The sequence below is a fragment of the Monodelphis domestica genome, chromosome 5 (genome assembly GCF_027887165.1).
Source record: "Monodelphis domestica isolate mMonDom1 chromosome 5, mMonDom1.pri, whole genome shotgun sequence".
Taxonomy (NCBI): domain Eukaryota; kingdom Metazoa; phylum Chordata; class Mammalia; order Didelphimorphia; family Didelphidae; genus Monodelphis; species Monodelphis domestica.
Window position 1 is genome coordinate 120,922,851 of NC_077231.1, and position 24,350 is coordinate 120,947,200.

Consider the following 24,350-nt stretch of genomic DNA (forward strand, 5'->3'; position numbering starts at 1 on the left):
TAGCATGAACCGGCCTGCCTACCGACAAAGGGTTAATGACCTTTCAGTGTCCTTCCTCAGACTTCCTAAGCCCACTCCAAAGCCCACTTTTTACCATCTTAGTTCCTCTACCTAAAACAGAGGTAGGCCTCTGCCTCTTAACTCTGGAACTCCCAACCCCACTAACTAGAGGTCTAGGCCCTGCCACCCAACCCCCGCTCTCCCAAGTGGACGGAGCTCTGAAGTGGAGATGGGATCATCTTGTCTTGTACCTCTACAATGAACTCATTGCTGGAATATCGGCCATTCATTTCAGAGCAGGAAAGCCTGAATTTCCTTGCATAAAGGGCAGCCCCATGTCGCAGCTTGTAGCGTGCTTGCCTTAGCACCTCTTCATACACTGTGATGCTCTCCACTCCTGGAGGGATGAGAAGATGGTTTGGCACAATCCAAATGGGACCCACGAGCTCAGCAACCCATAGGTGACTCTCCAACCCATAAAAGTGTGACTTCTACCCACTAAGACTTCACACAGCTAGGACAAGGATACTAACTAATGGAAGAGGCAAGTACCTTGTATCCTTTAATATTAAGTGCTAAATCACATCAGGTAAGTGAAATAGGGGAAGGAAAGAAGGAAGAAACAAGCGTAAGTGCTAAAGGATACAAGGTTCGGGCTTCTTCCATTAGTTCTACCTCAATAGATATTATATCTATGGTTATGGATTCTTTTTTTGTAATACTGTTTCTGTTTGTTAGAGGTAGATACTAACTAATGAAAGAAGCTAGTATCAAATATTTATATTAAACATTGAATCACATTAGGTAAATGAAATAGGGGAAGGGAGGAAGGAAAGGAGGGAGGGAGGGAGGGAGGGAGGGAGGAAGGGAGGAAGGGAGGGAGGAAGGAAGAGAAGGAGGGAGGGAGGGAGGGAGGGAGAGAGGAAGGAAGGAAGGAAGGAAGGAAGGAAGGAAGGAAGGAAGGAAGGAAGGAAGGAAGGAAGGAAGGAAGGAAGGAAGGAAGGAAGGAAGGAAGGAAGGAAGGAAGGAAGGGAGGAGGGAGGGAGGGAGGGAGGGAGGGAGGAAGGAAGGGAGGGAGGGAGGGAGGGAGGGAGGAAGGAAGGAAGGAAGGAAGGAAGGAAGGAAGGAAGGAAGGAAGGAAGGAAGGAAGGAAGGAAGGAAGGAAGGAAGGAAGGAAGGAAGGAGGAAGGAAGGAAGGAAGGAAGGAAGGAAGGAAGGAAGGAAGGAAGGGAGGGAGGAAGGGAGGGAGGGAGGGAGGGAGGGAGGGAGGGAGGGAAGGAGGGAGGGAGGGAGGGAGGGAGGGAAGGAGGGAGGGAGGGAGGAGGGAGGAAGGAAGGGAGGAAGGAAGGAAGGAAGGAAGGAAGGAAGGAAGGAAGGAAGGAAGGAAGGAAGGAAGGAAGGAAGGAAGGAAGGAAGGAAGGAAGGAAGGAAGGAAGGAAGGAAGGAAGGGAGGAAGGGAGGAAGGGAGGAAGGGAGGAAGGGAGGAAGGGAGGAAGGGAGGAAGGGAGGAAGGGAGGAAGGGAGGGAGGGAGGAAGGGAGGGAGGGAGGAAGGGAGGGAGGGAGGAAGGAGGAAGGGAGGGAGGGAGGGAGGGAGGGAGGGAGGGAGGGAAGGAAGGGAGGGAGGGAGGGAGGGAGGAGGGAGGGAGGGAGGGAGGGAGGGAGGGAGGGAGGGAGGGACAGACGGACGGAAGGAGGGAGGGACGGAGGGAGGGAGGGAGGGAGGGAAAGAGGGAGGGAAAAAGGGTGGAAGGGTAGAACAGAGAAAGGGAGGGAAGGAGGGAGGGAGGGAGCGAACAATCATGACTACTAAAAGATACAGAGTTCTGGCCTCTTCCATTAGTTAATTCTGCCTCAACAGATGTTATGTCTATGGTTATAGATTCTTTTTGCAATACTGTTTCTGTTTGTGGAGAGGGCTTAGAGGTGTTACTGAGAAGTGACAGCAATGCTTAAAAAAACACAAGCCATAAACAAAACACAAAAATGTTGTTTGTTTCAGGGGAAAATATGCTCCTACTGAGTTGAACCATGTAGGAAAGAACAATAGCTCTTTGGCCTCTAGGAGGGGAGGGGAGGAGGCCTAGGAGATGAAAGATAGTGAAAAGGGAAAGAGAAGGGGTAGTTAATGGATAGGGAGACAGACTGATATGCTGGTTGGACCCTGGAAAAATGGAAATCTACCTTCAGAAACCCCAACATTGTATCTTTTCATTTTTTTGGACTAGTCTAATGACTGATGGAACAAAGAATCCCCAATGAGGAAACTTGCAGATTGGCAACTACTCTACTATTTGGAGTCTTTGAGAATTAGTTGGGACATGGACAGATTAAGTCAGTTAGTTAGAAAATTTGCTAGCACCGGCACTGTGCAATGGTGTTGGAGATACAAAGAAAAGTAACACCAAACCTAGTCCTTGCCCCTATAGGTAGGATTTGAACTCAGATCTTTCTGACTCTAATTCTAGTTCTCTTTCCATCATAACATGCTACCTCACTTTAGATTATACTCTACTAGTACCACTGAATTTAACAGGAGATGGACTGATGTACAGAACTAAATAGCTAGAGAGTTCATTAGATAAAGAAATTGAAATTATTGAATTGAATAGATTTAATAGGCAAGCTACTGAGGAAAGGAATAATAGAATTTTGTAGTTGGAAGGGCCTTCCATGGCCCACTAGGCCAACCTTTATCTGAGTAAGAACTTCTTTTGCAGCATCCTCAATCAGAATTGTCATCCAGCCTTCCCTTAAGAACTTCCAACCAAAGGAAGTCCCCCTGTCTCAGGGGGCAGCCCATCTCACTTTTGGATAGCCTAAATTGTTAGGAAGCTTGTCATTATATTGAACTAAAATATGCCTCCAAAGATGCCCCTTCCCGTTTATTGCACCGTGTTCTGCCCTCCAGGACTAGCAAAGAAAAATGTCCAATACATCCTGGCTTTTCCACGTGAGAGCCTTTCAAAAAGCTGAAGACAGCTCTTGTGTGTCCCCAAGGTCTTTTCTTCTTCAGGCTAACCATCCATATTTTTGTTTTTTTCAAGTGTTCAACAGGGTTCACATCTTCCTCATTTCAGACACTATTCCTTTCTAATACAGTCTGCCAACACAATAGCTTTCTTTTCTGGATGCCATATTATACTCTTGTCTCATATGGAACTTGCAGTACACTAAAACCCAGATCTTTTTAAAGAAAGTACTGCCAGCTAGCCATAGTCCCTGCCTCACCCACTGTGTTATATTTGTGATGCTGATTTTTTGAACCTAAGGGTAAGACTCAACATGGATTCCTACTGATTTTCATCTCATTTGATTCAGCCCAGTATTCTGGCTGCTTGAGGTCTTTTTAGATCCTGAATTTGTCATCAAACACTCTCCCTCTTAGCATTGTGTCACCTGCAAATGTGACAAGAGAGAGGAAAGGAGGTGATGGGTGAAATAACAGATGGTTTTGCTTTTGTATTTCCACAGGATCTAGCACACTGTCTTGAACAAAGCATGTGTTTAATTAATGTTTGCTGAATTCAGTTGTTTTGGAGTGGGTGAATCTCTAGCAGGGCCATTACTGAAAGATATAGGAGGGAAAGAGGGGAAAGGCAAATATTTGGAGCTTGAATTGGGAGTCACTTTCATTAGGTATGAACCGATAAGAAAGTTTTCTCTCTTAGGAAGGATACACACAATTTCCGGTTATGTCTCTGGGCCCTAAAAAAAAAAAGACCCCCTCTGTTTCCTACCCATTAAGTACTATGGAAAAGTGATGTAAAGATGGAAGCAGAACTCTAATTAGGGTGGACTTTGCTGCAAGGTGCAGAAATGGGTGAGGGGTACTTATGGAGGGGTACTCCAACAGCCCCTGCAACCATCCCTGATCTCTGGCCTGGCCCTAGGATGCCATCCCCAAGGATCAGTGTCTTTTCCTCTCTATGGTCTGTCTCCTACCCCATCCACTGGATGGGAACAGGGAAATGGGAGGGGAGTGAAGGGCAGACGATCATTCAAGTCAGATTGTCTAAGGGATTGGTCATCTCCTTTCCTGGTCTAATTATACATACTGTTGATAGATTGGCTTCTAGGCTATCCTCCCTTCTCCCCTCCTCCCCCCCCCCAACAGAATTTATCCCAGGCACAAGAATTCCCAGTTAGGATTCTAAGTAGAAGTGATCCTAGGGCTCCACTAACCAGAAATGGTGATGTAGGCAGAAGTATTGCTGATTTCTAGTCCTCGTTGCTGCAAAGATGCTGCATCCAGCAGCAGGCTTTCTCTCTCTGGGTCCAAGTCATCCCCAACCAGCGAAATTTCACAGCCATCCAGGTTGTGTACAATCTCATCGGACATCCGAGTGTCTGTCACTGAGAAGAGGAAAGGGTCACATATGGAGTGCCTTGAGAAGCAGTGAATGCCACCAGACTCCATGAAGACAGCTATCCCCTCATAGCCTAATCTCTTCCTTCAGGAAATAGTCACTTTTTAAAAAATTCTTAAACCCTTGCCTTCCACCTTGGAATCAATACTGTGTATTAGTTCCAAGGCGGAAGAGTGGTAAGGGCTAGGTGATGGCTTAGTGATTTGCCCAGGGTCATACAGCTGGGAAGTGTCTGAGATCAGATCTGAACCTAGGACCTCCCATCTCTAGGCCTTGCTCTCAATCCAGTGAGCTACCCAGCAGCCTCTGAAATAGTCACTCCTAATGAAGACAAACACTATCTGGTGTTTGGTGGTCTTCCAATCCTCAGTACCCAAACTCTCTACAACCATCTTCCTACTGCCTCTACTTCTGAGGGTCAAATGCTCATGCTAATTCCTCTTTTAAAATCAAGTTTCTGGGGACTAGGTTGATCAGTGGATTGAAAGCCAGTCCTACAGACAGGAGGTCCTGGGTTCAAATGTAGCCTCAGATACTTCCTAGCTGTATGATCCTGGGCAAGTCACTTTACCCCCTTTGCCCAGCCCTTACCATTCTTCTGGCTTGGAATTCTAATATGAAAGGTAGTGATTTTATTAAAACCAAGTTACTTTCTTCTTTATGAGAAATTTATTTTCCAACTCTACTTAAAGACCTTTCATTTTCCTTCTGAATTTGTTTCCAGGGCAGTCTTACCTGTACCTTGCCAGCTCTCATCTTTTTTGGCCTCCACTTGGTGAGAGATGGAGCAGGTAATCTGGAGCTCAGGGAATAGAGGGACTCCCTCAGGCCCTTCAAAGTCCACAGCAGGGTGGGCTAAATGGGTCATGCCACTTAGCAGGATCTGAGGGGCATCTGGCTGGAGGACCACGACATAGCCCTCCACATCAGGGATGGAGACACAGGACTCCTCACTGAAGCATCTATGTTGAGAGGGTTAGGAGGGAAGAATTGGTTACCATTAGGCAGTATTCTATTACACCCTCTTTCTAATCCTGGCTCTTAAGGAGAAGACCCTCTCTCACAAGGAGAATGGCAAGATAGGAAGAGTTACTAATTCCAGTCACCTATCCCAGTGTAACAAAGCTAGGGGAAGAGACTTCCCTTCCTGGGATCAGGCTTAACTGCAGGAAAGGTTCTGGGTAGAAAGAATTTGTGATTTGGTTCCTGACTGGTATATTTCTAGTATTGGTACCACCGTCCTCTTAATAACCTTAGCTCAAGATTTCTGGGTCATTTTTTACAAGGGGGGGGGGACCATGGCTTAACGTGCTTTCCTTAGATTTCTCTGTCTACTAAGTCTAATAAATAATCCTATCAAACATAAACAAAATAAACAACACTACCCTGTAAAATTAATGTGTATAATATTTGTGTTTTGTGGCATCATGACACATAGCCTTGCCTTGGTGGCTGACCCCAAACTAAACCAATAGAATAGCTGCTTAGAGCAACCTTTCCAGGGTGACGAAATCGACACTTCCCAAAATGGTTGGGCATCCAGTCAGCTGGAGTTTGCACTTTTGCTAACTAAAAGATTCAGATAAAGAGATATATACCACCTGTCATATATTTCCTGAGAAAGTGTCTCATCTTCAGGGGTAAAGTGAGTTGGTTCTGGTGAGGAGAGACTTCCTCTATACCAATAGAGGTCATTTTGCTTCAAGAACAATTACTGTTTGTACTTCTAAACAGGTTTGATGTGGCAACTGAAACCAAGGGGGAGAGTGGCAAAGGAGAACAAGAAGTAACACAGGGAGGATAAATAATCTGCATCTTGGCTCAGCAGAGAGGAAGGAACCTATAGTTCCAGAGTCACTGTGACATTGAGGAGTGGGGGGTTTGTGGGTTCTGAGATCCAAGACAGCCTAAAAATAACAATCTGGCAACCATTTGCATGAGGTTTAGAAAAGGATTTGACCAAAAAGGTGTACTCATCGTTTAACTAGCTCTAATCTGAGATAGTAACTTCCTCTAGAGCTCTGAAAGTCACTTATTTGGTTGTGTTGTCTGTAAGCTCAGGAAAATTTGTCAATTAGCAAATATAGGAAATAGCTGGAAAATGTCAATAGCTTTAAGATTGCTTTGAGAGCTAAGTGAAAGATGGATTAGAAAGCAGAAAATGGAGGCAGGGAGGCCATGTTAGAAGCTGTTTAACAATAATCTGGGAAGAGTTGATGAGGACTTGAAATAAATTGGCAGTTGTATAAATGGAGAGGTTGAGATTTTTGGGAGAGACATTTCTGATATAAATATGGCAGATGGAGTCAACACTAGAGTGCCCAGCAGCAGGAGCTAAAATGTAGAGGATGCTGGCAACAATCGTGCTGCTTCTCCAACACAGAAACAAGTACTCTTAGTACCTAGTGAAGGTAATGAATTAAAATAAGAAGCTACCAAATGCTGCACTTCACCCTTGCCCCACTGTCCCAAACTCTTCTGAATTGGCTTCCTCGGCCTTGTATCATTGTCGCATTGTTGGGTCTGTGTTCCCACCCCATCCTCATACCACTCTCAACTGAATTGCTTAGTTGCCAAAATTACTGGCACTGGTTAGATGTGGGAAGAAGGGAAAGAATAGGGACCCATAAATCTTGAGCTAAGGTTATCAAGAGGATGGTGGTACCAATACTAGAAATATAGCAGTCAGGAAAAGAGGCAAGGAGCTAACCTCAGTTTGAACATATTACATCCAAATAGTGGGGCAATGGGGATAGAAATGTTAATAATAGCATTTATATAGAATTACAAAGTCCTTCATATATATATATATGTATATATATATATATTTCTTTTTCATACTGAGGGGCCATTTCTCAGAGCTCTTGTCTCCTCATGGAGCCTCTATAAAATGAGGTCCCCATTTCCCCTACATCTCATTTAATCCTCACAACAATCCTGTGAGGTAATTGTGCCCATTTTACAGATGAGGAAACAGGCTGAAAACAGTTAAGTGACTTTGCACATAGTAAGTATCCAAGGCAGGATTCAGACTTAGATCTTACTGACTTCAAATTCAACACTACCCACTGTGCCATCTACTTGCCTACAATTAAGTACTTGGAAAAAGCAACTTAGAAATAGATCAGGGCTAAAGATAAAGATTGGGTCATCTGGATGAGATATCCTTAACAGTGTGGGAGTAAAAGAGATAATCAAAGGAAGTGAGGAAAATACATGGAGTCAATCGCTGAAACCACAATTCTGGCTAGTCTAGTGAGTGACCGGGACCTCCGAATGAAAGCTAGAAGTTAGATATAGTAAGAAAAAGTTGTGTTTGGACTACAATCTATTCTAGAATAAGTGAGTCCCTGAAGGGTGTCCATCCATATGTGCAATCTACTCCAAAAAAGTCAGGGCTGCACAGACTTTGGTCTCAGATGTAAGGACTCCACTCCTCAACTCCCCCTTCCCTAAGGACAGCCCTAGTGTCCCCCCACTCCCATCTAGAATATGATGGAAAGAACACTACGTTTAGAATCAGAGAATGTGAATTCAAATCCTAACTCCATCTTCTACTACTTCTACTACAACCTTAGTAAGTCATTTCACCACCCTGGACCTCAGTTTCCTCAATGTATGAAATGAGAGTGTTGGACAGATGGCTTCTGAGATCCCTTCCAACTCAAAATATATGACCCGTTATTCCATGACCTACTTGTAAAGGAAGCTAAATCCAGGAGTCAGACCCAGAAAAGAATTACCCATCCAGACAAGAGAAGGCTGAAGCTAGCTTTACCACAGAGCTCCCAGTCCGGACAAAAAAAAAATATGCTTCTTCCATCCAAAAAAAGACACTTAAACATTTGAGGGGGTAGAAGATTGCTTGGGATTTCCAGAGACTAAATCCATCATAACTGTTTATGTTACTTGTAACAATTAGAAAGTTTTATTTGCAGAGAATAGCACACCTCGTCTACTTTGTGTTCTTTTTTTTTTTTAAATCCTTACCTTCTGTCTTAGAATCAATACCAAGTATTGTTTCCAAGGCAGAAGAACATTAAGGGCTAGGCAATGGGGGTTAAGTGACTTGCCCAGGGTCTCACAGCGAGGCAGTGCCATCTACCTCCTATTCTTAAATTAATCTGTCCCCAATTTAACTATACCTGCTCCTTGCCTTAACCAAACCTTGGATCTTAAAAGCCTGGTTCTCTAGCCTGGTTTCCCAAAGCCCCTCCCTCTCCCCCAGCTCTAACCTAAATTTGATATCAGCCCCCAACCGCCCCGGGTTGCTGAGAGCCCCCCATAAATGAAAGCCCGTCCTGCTTCCCCATGGAGATAGGGAACAGTTAGGGATGTTGCTTCTCAGGTTGCTGATGGAGAAACTAGGGCACAGCAGGGGAAAGGGATTTAATAACCAGTAAAGGGGGATGGAGGTGGGGTGGAGGGGTGGGGCGAGTATGATAACCACTTCCATCCGCTAGATGGCAGCACATGCTGAGAATAAGTGTTCATTAAGGGTTCATTAAGGATTCAACGATTCAATGCCCAAAGTATACTTGATAATGGCTTGGTCCCTTATCGCCTAGTTTAATTTGAAAAAAAAAAAGGCTCGAACCGTTTCTCCTGTAGGGAAGGGGTCTCACACTGAGCCTCGGATGGGCATGGGGAGGCAGGACTTACTAGGATAAATGAGGGGGGAAACCAGAGAGTGAGTGCTTTGGGTTCAAGGTCACACAGTGGGTCAGTCAGCAGGACTAGAAGCTAGGTCCCATCTATCTAATCCTCTTCTTTCTTTTCCTGCTAACAGAGAAATAAACGGAGGCCCAGAAGGGAAGAGATCTCCCCCAAAGGCCACAAAATCTTGTTGGAGCCTCTATTCTGCCCCTGGCTCTCAGGGGGACACCAGACAAAGCCCTCAGTCTCTTGGGCCTGTTTCCTTGTCTGGAAAGGGCAGAACCATGACTTTTCTGAGGCCCTCTCTTCCTCTAGAACTCTAAAATGATTCATCCCCACACTCACTTGACAGCAGTGGCAAGGCGCAGGGGCCGGACACCGGGTGTTGCAAAGCGCAGAGTGTTCATGTAAGCCACATGCTGCAGGGCATGGTTGAAGGTCTCCACATCATCTCCCTCCAGGGTGAGTAGGGACTGCGAGGGATTCACGTGGACCTGGGCCCCAGACATAGACAAAGCTGTGAGCAGGACCAGGGGCGGAAAAAGGAGGGGCCAGATAGGGCTCGGGGGCAGGAAGACATGCTAGGCAGGTAAAGGAAGGCCTGTACCTTCATGCCTTTGCCCAGGCTCTCGAAGTCCCTATAGTCCAGCCCCTCCCGACATGCATAGAGGCACTCGATAACCTCGCGGCTCTCCAAGCGGCCTGAGCGCACGCTGAAACCAGCCAGGTAGCCATGGAAGTAGTGGTGAATCGGCAGAGGGTCTCCTAGGGCAGGAACATAGGAGCAGGAGGAGATGAGGGAGATAAGGGGAGAGAGGGAAGAGAGATGGGCAAAAACAGGTCATGGGAGAAGAAAAAAGGAAAGGTGATCAGGATACCAAGGCAAAGGGACAATAAAGGTAAACCACGGAAGGCCAAAGGAGAGGCAACAAGGACTAAATGACAAGTCCAATGGAGCAAGAAGGGGAACGAGGAACTTGGACCAAGAAGACAAGCAGAAAGGGGGACAAAAGGAGTCTGAAGCAGCAGTCTGCCAAGACACAGCCCAGTTCCCAAGCCAGGCTGTAAACCTCCCCACCTACCTGGCCCAGCTAGACTACACAGAAGGCCCAAGGTGCATTAGCTTTACCTGATGCACTACCCATTCTTCCTCCTTTCTAATTCTGCCATCTTCATCCCAGCAAATGGCAGACGAATCAGGAGATCACCCTACCTCACCACAGAGATGAATGGGCCCTTTGCTGCTGTCTTTGCTTGGGTCATGGTCCCTAAGAGGGTAAGGATGTGGTACCTAATGGGGCTGGAGAGGCCATGAGGGTATCCCAGTTCCTTCATGGAAACTGCTCCTTACACAAACATACTTTACCTGGGTTCACATCTGTGCTGTTATCTCCTCCTCCTTTCTCCTTCTCTTTGTTTTTTTCCTCTGCAAGGAAGAGAACCTGTGAGCTCAGGGGGGTGAGAATGAATGTACGAATGGGAATGAAGGAAAGGTCCTATCCACCTGCAACCAGAATTCTCTTCCCAAACATAATCTGCTTAAGAATCTCTGGGCAGCTTCCAAGCTGGACCCTCCTCCTACCAGCTACCTGTGTCCCAGACCTCAGAGTGATCCAATACAATGTCATATAGGAAGCCATGGAAGCCATAGCCTCAAATGAGAAAGGAAAAGTGAAAGGAGAAAAGTTCCAAGAAGGTTTCTGAAGAATGCTTCTCCAAAGGAGATAATTCTCTTCTCCATCTCCACTAATAATGGAGCAAGGAGAAAAAAGACAAAAATTCTAGTAGGAAGATTTTTTAGCAGTCTGAGATACTGACCAATTTCCATGGCTATGGATTCTCTTTCTTTGGAGCTCTTTAATCACAAGAGATTCCTTAATGAACTGGAGGAATTCCATGTGAACTGGAACGACCTCCAGGAACTGATGCAGAGTGAAAGGACCAGAACCGGGAAAACATTGTACACAGAGACTGATACACTGTGGCACAATCGAAGGTAATGGACTTCTCTACTAGAAGCAATGCAATGATCCAGGACAATTCTGAGGAACTTATGAGCAAGAACACTATCCACATCCAGAGAAAGAATTGTGGAAGTAGAAATGCAGAAGAAACATTTTCTTGATCACATGGTTCAATGGGAATATGACCGGGAATATAGACTCTAAATGATCACCCCAGTGCAAATATCAATAATATGGAAATAGGTCTTGATCAATGATGTTTTAAAAACCCATTTGAATTGCTCATTGGCTCCAGGAGGGAGGAGGGAGGAGGAAAAGGAAAGAACATGAATCATGTAACTATGGAAAAATATTCTAAATTAATTAATTAAATAAAAAAATTTTAAACACAGGAGATTCCTGCTCTTCTGAGGTTAGGGTTAGGTTGCCGATATGCAAGGAGATGCATGAGATACCTTCTGCAAGCCCAGCAAATGTAGGCTACTGCTTCTCTCTCAGTCACCCTTCTTTCACTAACCCTAACTAACAAACCATTCCTTGATGGTTTTCATTTTGACTTTGTCCTTGAGTGACTTCTGGATTGGGGTAAGGGTTTGGGTAAGACTCACCAGTCCAACAGGCCCCAATCATGAGGGCAGGCTCTTGGCGGGGTGGGTGGATGAGGCCATTGTCATGGATTAGAGCAGGGTCAAATGAGATGCCATCCACATAGAGTGTGACTGTGGGAAACTCAAGGTTCAAAGCATAGTGATGCCATTCATCATCACAAACCTGAAAAGGATTAACATAGCCAGGAGAGAAATTAAGGCAGGATCATCATCACTAGTTGATCTTTTTTATTTTTATTTTTTAATTATTAAACTCTTACCTTCTGTCTTAGTATCAATTCTAAGACAGAAAAGGATCAAGGGCTGGGCAATTAGGGATAAATGACTTGCACAGGGTCACAAAGCTAGGAAGTGTCTGAAACCAGATTCTAGCCCAGGTTCTTTTAACTCCAGGCCTGGCACTCTATTCCTGGAGTCATCTAGCTGCCCTCTTACTGGTTAGTCTTTAAGGAAGTCTCAGTAGCAATAATCCCTGCCCCCTAAGAGAGAAGGGAGAACTCACTTCTCATTGTTGCTTATCATAATTCTAACTCATTAACATCAAGATCTGCCTTCAAAATAGGTGATTTAAAAAATAAAAATATTTCCATCCCATGGGTGTCATAGTACATGCATTTCCATCATTAGAGAATCCCTTCTGTAAAGTAGTGCCCCCTCCAAGTATGTTTCTAAATACCCTTTAAGGGAAGTTCATCAGTCACATAATAATACTGGACCACTGGGATCTCAAAGGGCTAGGAAGAAGGAAGAAAAATATAAGGGAATCTCAAAGATAAACCAACTCTTTCAAACTTTTTCCAAGGCTATCCTTAACTACTTCTGAGAGTCAGAAGGAGGAGAGCCTGAGGAATGGAGAAAAGGCAAAGATGGCAATACAAAACACTAGAGAGATTAAGGGATGGAAATTGCCAGTCCCTATTCTCAGTCAAACCTGAGAAAAGCTTTGAGTTATCCAAGGTCTGAGGATCTAGTTCTGGGATTATACAGGCTTTTTGCTTCCCTTCCAATCTCTGCCCATTTTGCACATGTGGTTATTTAGCCATTTGTCCAGAGCATAAACAGGGGAAATCAAAGGAACAAAAAGCCCACTTAGTTTCAACTCCTTGTGGTCGGCCAGAGATGGATTGGTTGAAAATATCTTGACTCTAAAAAGCTTTTTAAATTATCTGCAAATTTTAAAGTTACACATGCTCTTTGGCCCTTATAACCATAGACAATCTAGGATCAGCAGGCTGAGGATTATCGATAGAAAACCCCCAAGAATTAGGATCTGTTTGAGGTTAATGGCAATCTACTCCTATCTCCCCTTAACCCAGGAAAACTTTCCGGAGGAGTCAGGCTTTAGAAGAAAACAAGGGAGACTAGTAGCTGCAGTGAGATTTCTGTAAGCAGACACAGCTTTGTAAGAAATGGATGGGGAAAATATTCTTTTTCCCATCCATTGAGTGTCTCCAGGAGTCTGAATTTTCCATTGTGCAATCCTCACCTGCTCCAATTTCCAGAGGAACTTGACTGGACGGGCACTCTCCAGCAAAGGCCAGTAAAGGAAGGCAATTCGGCAGCCATGGACTGTCAGCCAGTAGTGAGAGAAGCCATCCTCTATAGCGAGAGGTGGGGAGGCAGAAATCAGACATGAAAACTTGCAACAAGAGTAAGTTAAGGTTTGGAAATGACCAAATAAAATAATGTTAAAAAAAAAAGAGTAAGTTAAGGCAAAAGGAGAAAGTAGAACTCTATGTACTCTCAAAATTGGCAGACAAGCTAAGATGAAGGACTTACTTAAGTCCTACAGACGGTGAAAGAGCAGAAAGGTAGATGTATATTCACATCTAAAGATGTCACATTGTTGTGGGGAAAATGGTAGAGTAGACCCAAATTGGAAATTGAAATTAAAAGTGAAATGGATAATGAAATTCTGCTATCCATTCATTTACCCACTCATTCAACTAACATTAATTAAATGCCTATTATATGTAGATCATTGGGTTAAGAAATGGATTGGAAAGGGTGGTGCCAATGTATGCATTGATGAGTGTGAACATTCCAATGTATTACAGGAAAATTGGGTTCTCTACCTATCCACATTTATGGGTAGAGATGGATTCCATATTTATTGAGCTAGAAAGGGACCTGAAAACTCATCTAGTCCAACCCATTCATCTGATAGATGAGAAAGCTGAGGCCCAGAGAGGTTCAGTTGACTTGCTCAATTTCACAGCTAATTTGCCACAAAACAAGGTCTTTGTAGAGCCTAAGCCTCCTATCTCCCCGTTTGATGCTCACCATTCTGGACAGTGTTGCACACGATAGTTTCCTCCTCTTTCTTGCCTTTGCTAGGAGTCACTCCATGTTTCATCCAGAAGGATAAAGTAAAATGGTCACTGAGGCCATCTTGGGAACCAGATCCAATCCCACCCCCGCTGCCCAGGGGGACCTGCACGGCCTGGGTCCCATTGAACCAGTAGATGAGGCTACTATCCTGACTGTAGTGTACGGAGAGCCCCGCTGTCCAGTTAGCATTAGGGCCAGGCATAGGGAGCAGATCCACCTCCCCTGTAGCAGCACCTGTAGGACACCCCCCATCCCGAAGGAAGACAGACATATTAGAACCAAGTTGCATAATGAGTAGATTGAGATAGTTGTGCTCAAAATGAAGGATGAGAAGAAGGAAGGAAACCTTTAAGTATCTTTTCCCCCTTCTTATACCACAGTCACCATGCTGCAGGTTAAGCCAGCTCTACCAGGAAGCTTTCTCAGGCCTTCCCAGTAGACTCTAACCCCTGTTTGCCCTCAATACACTTCAGCCATTGTAGTGTTGGATTAGAATTGCCTTTTTGTCATATAATCGTCAATTATATCCATCTGTCCCATCTCGGCTTTTTAGGACTAGGAAGGAAATCTAAATTTTCTTGAACCCCAAGTACCTAAAAGCTGGGAATGATTACTTATTCACATACTTATTGACCCTAAGAGACTGTGTAAGGAAGGATTCTTGGGAAGAGGGAGACAAAGTCAAGGAGTGCTGAGGAAGAGCAAAAAAAAAAAGAACATGGCTCAGGCTTAGGGTAGGGAAGGGGGCACACCACAGAGTTTTCGAAGAGCCCTCTCTGAATAGTTGTCCCGATCACAGCCCTTGGCCACATGACTGGTCTGCAGCTCAATGGTGGCCTGGATGTTCCACAGTGGCTCATCACAGGTTTCGAGGCGGATGCCGGGAAATAAGGCGAGGCTTCCAGCACCTGGTGCATATTCAATCCTTTTGCTCCAGCCTGTAGAGAGCAGGCAGAAAAAAGAGGGAGAAAGTAAACTGTTTCTCTCATATACCATCCTATTTCCAATTCCCCATACCCATCTTTTCAGGCTCCACCGAGTCCAGTTTAGTTTATGGCTAGCCTGCTCAGGCCATAGATAATACTGCAAATTCCTCATCTGATGCCTTATATGCCTTCTGTCCCTCTACTTGGGAGTCAGGCATCCCCTGGCTGAACCCCATGACCATCCTGAAAGCCCAGAAATGGACAAACTGAGAGTCAAATATTAAGTTTACTTCTAGGTCAAGGTGAAGGTCCTAGGGATCAGGGTAAGGTTTGAGTCTAGGAGTAGGAATGGACTCACCTTGCCAGCTTGGTTTGCATGTGGGTTTCACCTGGATCTCTACCTCAGCATCATCAGCTGCCCTCTTCTTCCCACAATCATATGCTGTCACTGTAAATTTATAGAGCCGCTCCCCACTGTATTGCAGTTTTTCTGTGTTCTCGATATTCCCTGAAAGATAAAATGATGGCCTATAACAAGTAAAAAAAGGCAGGAAGGAGGAAGAGAGGGAGGAAAGGGAAGAGAGAGGAAGGGAGAAAAAAGTGAAAAGGAGAGAAGAGGGAGGAGAAAGAAAGAAATGAGAGAAAGGAAAATGGGGGAGAGAGAAAGAGAGAAACAGAGAGGGAGAAAGGGAGAAAAAGAGAGATAGATGGTGTCGGTGGAGAATAAACTAGACAACAGGAAGTTGTTTAGGAAGATATAGAAAGGAATCTAGAATAAGAAAGGTGTGTTCCAGTTGAAAGCTTACAAGAACAAGAGTTATGATCATCAGGATAAGAATAGGGATAACTCACCATCATTGTCAATAAGGAAAGGAGTGTTGGGGGTGAGGATCTCATAATAGCAGATCTGGCTGTATTGTGGGGAGCAGTCACCATCAATGGCCTCCACTCTTAGAATGCGGTCATATAACTTCCCTTCTGTCACTGATGCCCGGTATAGCCGCTCCACAAATACTGGGGCAAACTCATTCACATCATTTACCCTCACATGTACAGTTGCCCTGCACATACCAGGGAAAGGAGAAGAGTTAGCATTGTCCCAACATTCAGAAAACTTAGGGTTCAAAAGTTGAACCAGAGAGAAATCCAGAATGGATCAAAGTAGTGATGAGTCTGGGGCAGGATTGTATCCATTAGGTCCCCTTGCCTCATTTCCCACACAGCTCCTAAATGTTCTTAATAAAGCCCCATGGTAAAGAGCTCTCTAAAGGGAAAAGGTGCCCAAATGAGGAAGAGAAGCACCCACCTCAGGGGTAAAGAGTAAATGATCCCCCAAGAGATGACATAATAAGCTTCCTAAGGGGATCTTAAGGAATATGGACTCCAATATGAGGCTGGAAATGCCAGACAGTGCACTAGGAGGCATTAAGAGTCCTCCTAGAGAGCCAAACCTAGAGAGGGGAGGTTCTGCGTTTGAATCTAACCTTGAACACTTTCTAGCTGTGTGACCCTGGGCAAATCAAAAGGTAAGCATTTAAAAATAAAAAACAGAGTTCTCCTAAGAGTTCAAAGCATTTGTTTGCATTAAGAGTTGACATCAAGTAGCCCAATCAGGAAACAGGAGATATTAAACCAAGAGCAAAATCCAAAATGAAAATGTTTTAACTATATAAAGTAATGGGGAAGGGGCAGATAGATGGCTCAGTGTATTTGAGAACCAAGCCTGGAGATGGGAGGTCGTGGGTTCAGATATTTTCAGTGGGTTCAGACTTTTCCTAGCTGTGTGACCCTGGAAAAGTCACTTAACCCCCATTGTGTAGTCCTTACCACTCTTCTGCTTTGGAATCAATACACAGTATTGATTCTCAGATGGAAGGTAAGGGTTTAAAAAAATATATAATGGGGAATGTGTACAGCATTATATATGAGGGCCATGTGCTGTGTAATGTGTATGTGACACCTTTGGGGACAAAAAAAAATGTTATCTGTGTGGCATATTTTCTGTATGGTCTGTATGTATGAGATTCATACTAAATGCTGCCTGAGAATGGATCTGCATGAAGTGTACATATACAATCTGTGGGATATTTTTGCCCATGACTGAAAATTCCCAATGGACCATGTCACTGAGTGTTCTGACCATCACCCAGGATCATGGACATTTATTTGAAAAAAGGTGGCTTGGGGGTTGCTGATATTAGTAAGGATTCCCTTAGGAGAAGGGATAAGATCCCAAGGAAGAGGGTTCTAGTAGCAAAAGCAAAGCCTCCCTCACTTGTGGGATTTCTTGGTATTGGCCCCATCTGGCCCTTCACCACAGTCATAAGCCTGAATCGTAAAGCTGTGCTCCTTCTGAGCCTCACAGTCCACTGGTTCCTTGGCTCGGATCAACCCCTCTCCGGTTGCCTTGTCCAGGATCACAGCCTCAAAGGGAACCCCAGCCCCATGCAGTCGAAACCCACAGATTTCACCTGGTCAGAAAAGAAAAGAGAGAGAGGATCATGTGATTTCCATCAGCTTCTCCCCTAGCTTCCCACTGACCCCATTTACCCTAACCCTCATTATACCCTCCCGTCTTCTGCTAGCCTGACACTCTTCCTGAAGCCGTACTATCATCTCTCCTTCCTTTCCTGGAACCAGATCTATATAGTTCTAGCCCTTCTCCCCGTGTCTATTAGAACCAAGTTCCCTTCCTTCCCAGGCTTCCAGAACAGAGATCCTGATCAGTCCTACTGAATTCAACCCCTACCTATGTCCTTCTCCCTGATCCCCCTTCCCCTCACCTGCATCCTTAGGTTCTGCTTTCCCTTCTTTCTCCCCATGCCTTCCAAAATCTCCCAACTTACATTATTATGCCTGTATCTTCTCTTCCCTGTCTCTACCTACCCCAACCCAGCTTTTCCCTCCATTACCAGCATAACGTAGAGGGGCGTCCTTGTCCAGGGCAAAGAGTGGTGGATTGAGTAGGACGGTGTTGTCATTCTCCATGACAATGCCCTGATATTCTGCTTCAATCCATGGCTTGTGTTTGTTGGCTAACACCCCAGGGAACAGAGAAGAAGCCCCTGTGAGTCAAGACCCCACTCTATGAACAATCCCTCTAAGGGGCCCAAGCATTGCATTACTTCTTCATCCATCCCTCCCCCACCTCCAACTCCTTGACTTTGATATTCTTCCTCTGCACTTGCTAAAATAATCGTTTTTAGAGCTGGAAGGAGACCTTGGAGGACACTTAATTCAACTCCCATCATTTCTCTCATAAGAAAATTGAAGCCCAGAGAGGTTAATAGACTTACCCAAAGTCAAACAGGTAATAAGTAGCAAAGTCAGTATTCTAACCTTGGTCCTCAGCACCCAAATCCAAGGCTCTTTCCATTATACTATAATCTACTGGAAGAACACGGATAAACCCAAAGAATGGACTGAGGACATGACAAAAGCTATGGAGGTGAAGGGCAGAACATAAAGTCTGTTTCTCCTCTTTCCGTAGCAACCATCTATACCTCATAGACCTAAGGTCTGCTCTGAGTATCAGGGTCAAAGCCCTTCAGGTCCTTGGGAAAGTAGCAGAGAGGGGAGAGGGGGGAGGGGGAGCACAGGAATTGGCCATGAAACAGTCTGGAAAAGAGACTAAGGAGAGACTGAGGTCACAGTAGAGATAGGGAGGGGGAGAGAAAAGGATCCAAACCCCAATTCTTCTGAATTTCTATTTCAATTCCCTCTTTCTTCATATCTATCCCAGCCAACTCACAATCCAGAATATGCCCTTAGGGAAAAGTAAAGGTATGAAGGAGGAAGAAAAGATATAGGGCAAAGGGAGGGAGACTCCATTGGAAAGATCAGGGATAGAGCAGGGAAATCAATGACAATGATTGGCCCCAATGGTGCCAGCATCCTAGAGAACTATTGAGCTGGCCTACATACATCACTAATCCTCCCTACCCCCACTGCTTAACACATTCACTCAGTACACATCTGCCAGGCCCTAGGATTGTATCTCCTACAACCCTCATATCTAGCCCTGGCCTGGAGTTAAGATTTGAGTCCCAAATCTCTTTAACTTTAGCAGGTCATGCTCCTACCATTTTGTTTCTTATTCAGACCAAAAGATGTGGTCTTCATTCTTTCTCCCTACCTGAGTTCAATCTGAGAGTCCCCCACCCACCACCATTTCTACCCCAAAGGGGCATCTGAACCTTGCCCTAAACTTCCCTCAGAGGTCAGATTGGCTCTGAAGAGAGGGGTTTAGGGCACAAGGCAGGCCATATGTAGGAGCCATATCAGTAGCTCCAAGTTTCACAACAAGAAACTTGGTTTTATCATTTCACCTTCTGCCCCACTGCCCTCACTTCTCTACTCAACCAAAAAACTCCACTGGGGAATAGGCAGCTCTATCTGTTCTGCCCTCCTTCATCATCAGTTCCTAGGTTCCTCTTATATTAAGGAAGATACAATTTTCCCTGTAAGGGTAAGGGTAGGAGAGATGGGAATCATGTCACCAAAGACACAATTGAGTCATGAGAGGAAGTTTCTCTCAAATATCATATAGAACTGTGCTGCTGAATCCAGAATTCCTGATTGCCAGCATTATGAGGGGCCAAAGCAGTTACTTGAGAATAGGACTCTCATGTACTGGACCCTCAGTCTTTTGTGCATTGTAGACATCATGCCCCTCCCTATCCCCCTCCATAACAGAGGGATGAGCCACATGATGGTAAAGATGATGTGGCAGGACCCCAAGAAGCCAAGGTTGAGGCAGGAGATGTAAAGAGGAGAGGAATAGCAACCAAAGTACAAGCAATAGACAAGACAGAGAAGGAACACAAGATGGAGGGGAACAGGTGGAGCAAGGGCAGCCTCTTCTCCCTGGCTCTCTCTATTTCTCTCCCCTTTCTCCCACTCCTTTTCCCTCAGATCTCCTTTTCATCTATTCCTTCTCTTTCTTCCTCCAGTTCTCTTCTCCTTTCTCCCTTCCTCTCTTTTCTCTTTCCTTCCCTCTCCTATTCCCCATTTCTCTCCTACCCTCTCTTTTCTCTCCTTTTCCTATCATTTCTTCCCACATTTCCTCTTCCACTCTCTTCTCCCTCTCAGTTCTCTCTTTTCTTTTCTCAGATCTCTCCTCCCTTTTTTTCCTCTTTTTCCCCACCCCAGTTCTCCTCTCTTCAGACTCAGGTGTCTCCTCCCTTCTTTCCTCCCCCCCCCCATTCCTTCCCTTCCCTTTCTTTATTTCCCTTCTCCTTGATTCTCTTTCCTCTTCTCTTCTCCCAGTTCTCCCTTCTATTTTCCTTGCTCCTCAGTTTTCTCCTTCCTCACCCCAGTTCTTCTCACCCTGTCTCATTCCTTTCCTCTCTTCTTTCTGTGTCTTATCATCACTGCTCTCCAAAACAAGTGTCATTCCCCTCTCTTCTCATTTCTTCTCTTTTCCCCATTTTTCCCCTCTTATCTCCCTGCTTTTCTCTCAGATCTTCAATTCTGCCCTGTTTTTTTATCTCTTTCACCTCTGATATCTCTTTTCTCCTTTTCCTTCCTCATATTTTTCTCCCACACCTGTTTCTCTCATCCTCTTCCTCCTCCTACGTCTCTCCATTAGCTCTCTGCCCCAAACCTCACCCTCTTGCTCCTCTCCCTGTCTCTCTCTGAACACCTTATCCAGCTGAATTTATTAATTTTATCACCTGCCTTTTTGCTAAAGGGCTCCCGGGCTTTGGTAACCCACAGCCCAGCTGTGTGCTGGCATAAGAACATATATGCACAGGAACATGCCAAAACATACGTGCTCTGAATAGCTGAACTGGCAGGGAATGATTTTTCTCTGGGTCTGGATTGAGAAAAATCAAGTCAATTTGCCATACACTCAGAGAATATAGCCTCTAGAGAATTGTGTAGATATGAAGAAAGATATGTATCACCCCTCAGATACAACTTCTGCTGAAAGCTGAGAAACCAATTTTCGAGCACAAGCAGAAACGAGCAATTAATATGATGTGATCAAGACAGAGGTGGAGAAGGACGTTGGGTTCGAGAAGAGGAGAACTACCTGGGGGGTGGGGGAGGGGGGAAGGGCAACAGCGAGAAACACATGGGTGAAGAGCATGCAAAGAAACATGCAACACTAGGCAAATGGATGGATGGATGGACGGATGGATGGATAGATGGATGGAAGGAAAGACAGGTCCTACTCAAAGAGCATTAGCATCTCCTGCCCACCTCCAAACTCCCTATCCCTTCCCCCCCACACACCCCACGAGTGTCCCCATCACTCACCTTTATTACAGAAGCTGGTGGGGAGCAGGGAGGTCAGAAGGAGGGGAAGCAGCAAGGGGGCCATGGTGTGGGGCAGGGCAAGGAGATTGCTCTCCCCTGGGAGCTTCCCTCCTTATTCCACCTTCAGGAAAGGATGCTGCGGGGAAGAGGGTCAAAGGATAAGCAAGGGAGTGACAGTGGAGGGGAACCTCATGGATTAATCTGTCAGAGCAGACCTGGGCAGACTCTGACCTGTATAGATAAGGTAGTGGGGGAGGGGGGCTAGCAATGGCTCTCTTTCCCTCCCGCTCCCCGGGTTTTCTCTAGCCCTCACTCACTCCCACCCCATCCCTGCTACTGCAGAATGATGTCAGCATAGCCGGGTGGGGATTGATGGGACCTCTAGCCAATGGGGTGACTGGGGGGCTGGTGCTGCAGGGAGGGAGGGGACCAATGGGGACTGTGATGCTGGTGCTGGAGAATGTGGTGGGGCTTTTTTTTCCCTGACTGCAATTTGGGGAGCAGGGGAACTGCAGGGGAAGCTGAAGAGCCATGGAATGAATGGAAAACTAGAACACGAGATGAAGGAACTGTACAACAGGGAGTAGGGATGTGAAGCTTTGGAAAATTGAAGAGCGGGCTGTCTCCTAAACACGCTCTCTCCTCTCCATCTATGTACCTGCTATCCCTTCTCCCCCACTTTCCCAAAGTGATTCTTCAGCTTCTCCTGTAAACCATGGGGACTAAACCCATACATAGATAGCCCTAGCCCAGGAGACCCCAACATCCCAGCCCCAGGCTGAAACACATCCTGGGCTTCTCAGTGTGGAAGCAGAGAGAACCCTAGGGTTAATGTGAAAGAAGCAGCATCTTTTTCCTTTCTTAGATCTTCCTGCTGGGACAATTCACCTGTAACACCCATAACCCACCCAGAATGTAGGGAAATTCCTCCTATGGACCAAACATGGACAGAGACACAAGGGTATCTATGAACATTGACATTTTTCCTGTCAAAGCTCCCTTCTAACGTCTTCCCATTATTTTACCCACCTCCATATCTAGCCCAATACCAAATCCTGCTTACTCCAGCACTTGAGAGGTTGGGGAAAGCATGCATAAAAATTGAGACTCAGACTCATAATGGAATCCACTGCTTGTATATAGGAAGAAGCCAAAAGAGAGTTAAGGGCAGCGATCTGTAGATGAGACTGGAAAAGGAAGGAGCCATGGCTAAGGGAGAGGGAGGACTGGGGACAAGGAAGAACCCCTGTGTCCCAAGCCAGAAAGTTCCTATAAACACCCAACCCGGCTCATTATTCATCCTTTATCCAGGGCACTGGGGCTATGGCCCAATTCCTCCTCAAGCTATAGGCTTCTCCTCTAGGGTCCAATGATTGTCATCTTCCCTCTTCATTCCTAGCCTCAGTTCAATGGAGAGGGGAATGTCAGAGTGAGGGGGAAGCTATGAAAGGGCATAGGTGCATTAAGTTCAATACTGTTCAGTGATAGCTGGCCAGTTCAGTTATCTGGGTAGATTCTCTTGAATTTGTGGTTTAGGATTGCACTATCAGGAACCTGTGAGCTAGTCAAATACTGGGGGATCCCATGAGATTCTTCTGTGCTAGCCTCCTACACCCAGAAATAGTAATTCTTCTTCCAGAGAAGACATACTCAGCCTTCTGATATATCACTAGGAAGAAGCTCAGTCTTTCAAGGCAAAGTTTCAAATTAGGAAAACTTCAGGCTCTCCCCAACTGACACTAACACCCCAACTTCTATCTCCTTTCACCTAATTCCTCAGGAAAAACTGAGGTTAAGAGCAATATATCCCAATTAATCAACCAGAAGATATTTCTTAAGAAATACTATGTGGTAGTCACATTGCATTCCAGTCCCAATCCCTAGCTATCTGGCTGACATTGGCTTCTAGTTCACTTCCTGCTTTCCTTTAGAAGAGATCTAGGAGAAGACCCCAGCCTCCATATCTTCAACCCTATTTATGTAGATACGATATTTACTGAACCGCCACCTGTCTGTCTGTCTGGAATACGGGTTCCCCCATCCTTTGTTTCACAGACCCCATTCTTCATCTCCCTTCATCTTTTGTTCTCTTAAGACTCATCAGTTGCATAGTCCATAGCATTCATGTTAAAGTTACATGTAGAAGAACAGACATGTGTTACCTGTAGAAACATATGCCAGACTGCAGACCAAATACATCAATCACATGCTTTACATACCACATAGCATATTACATAGTCAAATAGTGTCCTTCAGACCATATTCAGAGGTACCATGCAAAGTTTATAATTCAGACACAAATTGCCTACTGAAGACCAAACAAAGGTCATGTGTGATATATAACATGTTGGGGCAGGGTTTAAACCCTTACTTTCTATCTTAGTAACAACTCTAAAACAGAAGGGCAAGGGCTAAGCAAATGTGGGTCACATGACTTGCCCAGGGTCACACTGCTAGGCAATATCTGAGGCCAGATTTAAACCCAGGTCCTCTCAACTTCAGGCCTGGCTCTATCCATTGTGCCACCTAGCTGCTCCAATATAGATCATGTTACACTTTGAAGTCACATATATATTACATGAATTCCACCAATGGGAGTTATCTGGCTCTATGGGTAACTTTCTCTACCATTACATCTAGGGTATCATAATTTATCTTGGTCACTGGTCAAATGTCCTGGTCCCTTAGATGTAACCTTCTGTCCTCAGATCCATGGTCCCACAGCCCTAAGTCTAAAGTCATATCCAGTCTCACTCTCTTTGATTTTAGCCCCCAACAAGATAGTTTTCATAGATATTCTCAGGTGTCTTTGGGGCTCCATAGCTGAGATATTTGCAAGAAAAGAGTAGTTTCTAGATTTAACCCTTCCTATCCAAGCAGAGGCTCCTCTTTGGCCAGGGAATTTAAATGGAATTGAATTAAATTAAATTAAAATCGAATTTCCTGAATCCCTGAAAGGTATCAAAGTGCATTTTATTCTTCACCTAAATGACAATCTTGGTCCTCTATGAGCCATTATCTAGCAAACAAGTTCTAAAGGCTAGCTACATCCTCCTAATTGGTAGCAAAGCCTTTGGAATACAGCACAAGCACAGGCTCGTGCTTCCTAGTGACATAAGAAGCCAAATTTAGCCAGTAGAATAAAATTTCATACCAACTCCAGAGCTCTCTAAGCCCAAGAGTGGTTATATAGCAGTTTGACTATGGTAGCACTGTTTTCTTGCACCTTATGT

At 45.1% G+C, this 24,350-nt stretch overlaps 1 protein-coding gene across 1 annotated transcript in view; it reads right to left on the bottom strand.

Annotated features, from left to right (window-relative positions):
* The window catches only part of CLSTN3 (calsyntenin 3), a 77,979-nt gene that overhangs the window by 11,251 nt on the left and 42,378 nt on the right, over positions 1-24,350 (bottom strand). Inside the window, 15 exon segments of the mRNA XM_056799180.1 lie at positions 252-397; positions 4,184-4,354; positions 5,104-5,330; positions 9,370-9,518; positions 9,632-9,789; positions 10,391-10,450; positions 11,597-11,759; positions 13,083-13,195; positions 13,880-14,161; positions 14,680-14,865; positions 15,212-15,361; positions 15,706-15,914; positions 17,129-17,324; positions 17,766-17,888; positions 21,118-21,253. Of these exon segments, the coding sequence (XP_056655158.1) occupies positions 252-397; positions 4,184-4,354; positions 5,104-5,330; positions 9,370-9,518; positions 9,632-9,789; positions 10,391-10,450; positions 11,597-11,759; positions 13,083-13,195; positions 13,880-14,161; positions 14,680-14,865; positions 15,212-15,361; positions 15,706-15,914; positions 17,129-17,324; positions 17,766-17,888; positions 21,118-21,181 (2,397 nt within the window). The 5' untranslated portion in view covers positions 21,182-21,253.